The sequence below is a fragment of the Volvox carteri genome (genome assembly GCF_000143455.1).
Source record: "Volvox carteri f. nagariensis unplaced genomic scaffold VOLCAscaffold_55, whole genome shotgun sequence".
NCBI lineage: Eukaryota > Viridiplantae > Chlorophyta > Chlorophyceae > Chlamydomonadales > Volvocaceae > Volvox > Volvox carteri.
Genome location: NW_003307598.1, coordinates 1,435 through 5,434, shown reverse-complemented (window position 1 = coordinate 5,434; position 4,000 = coordinate 1,435). Strand labels below are relative to the sequence as shown.

Genomic DNA, 4,000 nt, shown 5'->3' with positions numbered 1-4,000 from the left:
CCGCCGCAGCGTCCGCATAGCGTCACCGGCAGGAGGACAGCAACGCCGTCACGGTCCCCTTCGCGGTGCCGACAGCAGCGGCGGCGAAGATGCCGCCGCCACCGCCGCCAGCGGCGGCGCCCTCAACCGCGCCGCATCCATCGCGCCGGGGCGCAACCGCAACGGCGCCGCTGCTGTGGCGGCGGTGACGGCGTTGCAGCGCGGCGCGATAGGCGCCGTTACGATGGTGGAGCGTGACCCTTTAATGGAAGCTGAGCTGGAACGGCACCTCGCCGCCACGGACGAGATTGTACAGCAGCGGCGGCAGCAGCTTGAGGACGAGTGGCGGCGACGCCGCATCGTCGCCGCCAACCCAGCGGCGGCGGCCAAGGAGATGGAGGAGGCGCGCCGTACCGCCGCCATCGAATTTGCCGTACAGCAGTTCGTACCGCGGCGGCTGGCGCTCATGGCACTCAACATGCCGCCGGTGGAGGGCGGCGACGGGGGGGCTGGCGGCGACGGAACGGAGCGCGGCGCGGTGGAACACGGCGACGGCGAGGGCGGCGGCGGTTCCGGAGCGACTGGAGCACACTCAGCCGGCGTTACTCCGAAGACGTCGCTGTCCGGAGAGGCGCCGCAGTTGTCGACGCCGCCGCCGCGCCATTTTGGCGCGGATTTCAAGGTTCCCATTCAGAACCTCCACTGGAAGCAGCTACAGGTACGAACGCAATTGTACGACAGTACAGCAATGTACGGCACGCCAGATGGAGCTTGGAAGGGAGCGGATGGGGTTGGGAAGGGAGAGGGAGGGGGCTTGGGTCGGGATTGAGCCTCCCAAACCGTGCAGGAAAACACAGCGCCATCTTCCTCCCTTCTACCAAAAGCCGTTGCCGTATTCTCCAGTCCTTACCCCCAAACCCGTGCCCTCACCCTCCAGGCTGGGATTGAACGGCTGTACGACAGGATGCCGTTCCTTACAAATTGGGTTTCAACCATTAGGAAGCTTCATCGGGACGAGACCGGTGGCGGTTGGGACGGCCTCATTCACGGGGTGGACGAGCTGTACGTCAAAGGACGAGAGGAGCACCAAGGGACAAGTAAGTCTATATGTGTACGTCTGTATGTATATGTCTTTGAGTGGAAGAAGATGATGAGGGACGTAGGGGATGGTGCCGGGGGATGAGAGGGCGATGGGAGTGAGAGATGAAGGCACGTAATCACGGTTCAAACCCGAGCAGAAGCAATTTGGCTGATTGCGTGTTAAAAAAACACAGGAAGCGGTAGTAACCTGGATCTGGCTGTTCATGTTTGTAGTTTCGGTTGTTTGGAAAGGTACGGAAGCCTTCAGGACGGAGCACGACGGCAATGTGCGATGAGTGAATAAATACATGGGATCGTGTGTCACTCGCCATGACAGTGAGTCACCCGTACACGCATGGCTGTTGTCCATGAGTCAGTCACGAGCCCACTGTAACAAACAAAACACACACACACATACACACAGACACACACACACAAACACACACACAAACACACTTACGCACACACACACGCACACACACCCGGGACGGACGGACGGGGGGCCATTCATAAACCCGACCCCAACGTCCTTTTGTACGACAGACATTTACGTCCTCAAGTGCCACGAGTTGGGTGTAACTCCAAGCACGCAGGTGCGTGTGTATGTGTGTATGTATGTGTGTATGTGTGTATGTGTGTATGTATGTGTATGTATGTGTATGTATGTGTATGTATGTGTATGTATGTGTATGTATGTGTATGTATGTGTATGTATGTGTATGTATGTGTATGTATGTGTATGTATGTGTGTATGTGTGTATGACTTAGATTACACTGTGGGCCGCGAGAGCCGGGGGCCGAAGCCTAAACACAGCGCAAGGGTCGGGAGCACACAGCACAAGTCGGTATGTGTGTATGTATGTGTGTATGTATGTGTGTATGTATGTGTGTATGTATGTGTTTACGTATGTGTGTATGTATGTGTGTATGTGTGTGTATGTATGTGTGTATGTGTGTGTATGTATGTGTGTATGTGTATGTGTGTGTACCGGCAGCTTAGTGGGCCTGGCTGGCTTGGGTTAAGGCAGGACGCGTGTAGTGTACGGCGTACTCCTGCTCTTAGTCGCCTTTTCCTGGATCAGGTTTGGTAAACATATGTACATACACACACACGGCGCTTCCACCCCTTCCACCCAACCCGGCAACCCTTCCCCCGGGCCCTTTCCCCTCACTTTCCCCTTTCCCCCCTTTCCGTACACACGCCCATACACACATACACACACACGCACGCGCAGGTCATCCAGCAGCTATCCTCCTCCGAAGCCAACATGTCGCACTGCCACTTGGGGCGCCAGGGGGCGGCTGCGCTGAGGCACGCGCTGTCGGCCAACGTAACCATCACGCATCTTAACCTACAAGACAACCATCTAGATGCGACGGTGAGGGGGGTGTGTACGTGTGTGTGCGTCGTATCGGCCACATGGCCATCATTTTGGCTGGTATATGTATTGTATGTAGGCATGCATGTATGTATATGTATATAAGGGTTTGGCAGGGTAGCTGCCACGGGCGAAGATACACCCCCCTGTTTCACACATCAGATATATGGTGTTTGGTTAAACTGAGTCCTGCCCCCGGGTATTCCGCGACATAAACCCGACTTGGGTTATGGGATATAACTCTGCTGCTGCTCCATCTCCTTCTCCTTTTTTTTAGTCCTTAAGGGGCGTTTTCGAAGAATGTCCCGCTTACATGAGCATACGGGCTAAGTATGATGGTAATCTAGTCCTTAAGGGGCGCAGCATGCGCACCATTATGACTGAGGCGCCACCCCTGGCATTGGCCAGGTACCTCTCGGAAGTTTGGGAGGCCAGGCACGTCGCGCTTCAGCACGACGCTCCTTCGCCCTGACGCTAACGAGGAGGGAGGAGGATGATGACCTCCCGCGTACCCGCATCAATACCAATAACGGGGCCCCCGGCTTTTACGGACACACCCGCACTTGTGTGCGGAACTTGTAACTTGTAACTAACTTTAGCTTCTTCTGCTTAAAATATATTATGTGAGGTTTTCAGCTCCCACACCGGTTCGAACCCCGGTTTGTTCTTTTCGCGGTATTCTTCAGGGCTTGGAGAGCATTTTGGCGGGGTTGTACAGCGGTACGATGGCCAAGCAACCGCGGGCGAGGAAGCTTCTAGAGAAGAGGTGCGGTCTGAGGGGTGGGCTGATGGCGCTTCTAGTGCCTTGGCAGCTGGTAAGGCCCCCCCTGTGTGCCACGTCATTAACAATGATAACAAGGAAACAGCTTCGAACGATTGACACTTGGTACTTAAGTCTACCGCGTTTCGTCCACTGCATGTACGGCATGTACGGCATATCCGTACAGACTGAATACGAAGATAAGGCTCGTTGTGGTTTTGGGTTGTGTAGGGGCCTGAGAGAAAGTGTGCAAGACCGAATATTCCCAAATAATAAGTGAGCGGATTTCTGGGTACCATGCCGTACTCGCGTCCTGGAATGTACGAATTTCGTTTTTAACCGAAATCTTCCCTATTACCTCTTTTGGACCTAAACAGGATTCAAACGGCCGCCAATACCTTGGGCGCAGCCGTGAACGGCAACGGCGGCGGCGGCGGTGGCGGCGCTGCTCCGCCGGGCAGCCCTTCCGCCGCCGGCGGCGGCGGCGGCGGCGGTCCTTCCGCCACCGCCGCCGCTGCGACGGCGGCGCTGCGCCTCTCCGCGCCCTTCGCCTCGCCGCCGCGACGCAGCATCCCCGGCGACCTCAAGGTCCGTCTGATACCCATCACCCTCGCCAAGGAGCAAGAGCAGCGGCGGCTGGCCGAGGAGGACATGCAGCGGCAGGAGGAGGAGGCGCGGCGGGCCCGCGGTGAGGCCGCTAGGACGGCGTCAGCTCTCGACTCCGTTGGAGATGCGCCCGAGTGGCTGCGACTCATCACCCAGTGGGTGACTTGGGGGAGGAAAGGGGGTTGTGGCTTTGGGG

General features: G+C 57.1%; 1 protein-coding gene across 1 annotated transcript in view; it reads left to right on the top strand.

Moving 5' to 3' along the window:
- VOLCADRAFT_96736 (uncharacterized protein) overlaps positions 1-4,000 on the top strand; it is a gene marked incomplete at both ends in the record, with an annotated part of 6,447 nt that overhangs the window by 1,471 nt on the left and 976 nt on the right. Inside the window, 7 exons of the mRNA XM_002955824.1 lie at positions 76-697; positions 917-1,076; positions 1,603-1,652; positions 2,295-2,438; positions 3,125-3,204; positions 3,576-3,786; positions 3,817-3,959. Of these exons, the coding sequence (XP_002955870.1) occupies positions 76-697; positions 917-1,076; positions 1,603-1,652; positions 2,295-2,438; positions 3,125-3,204; positions 3,576-3,786; positions 3,817-3,959 (1,410 nt within the window). The remainder of the gene's footprint in view (positions 1-75; positions 698-916; positions 1,077-1,602; positions 1,653-2,294; positions 2,439-3,124; positions 3,205-3,575; positions 3,787-3,816; positions 3,960-4,000) is intronic.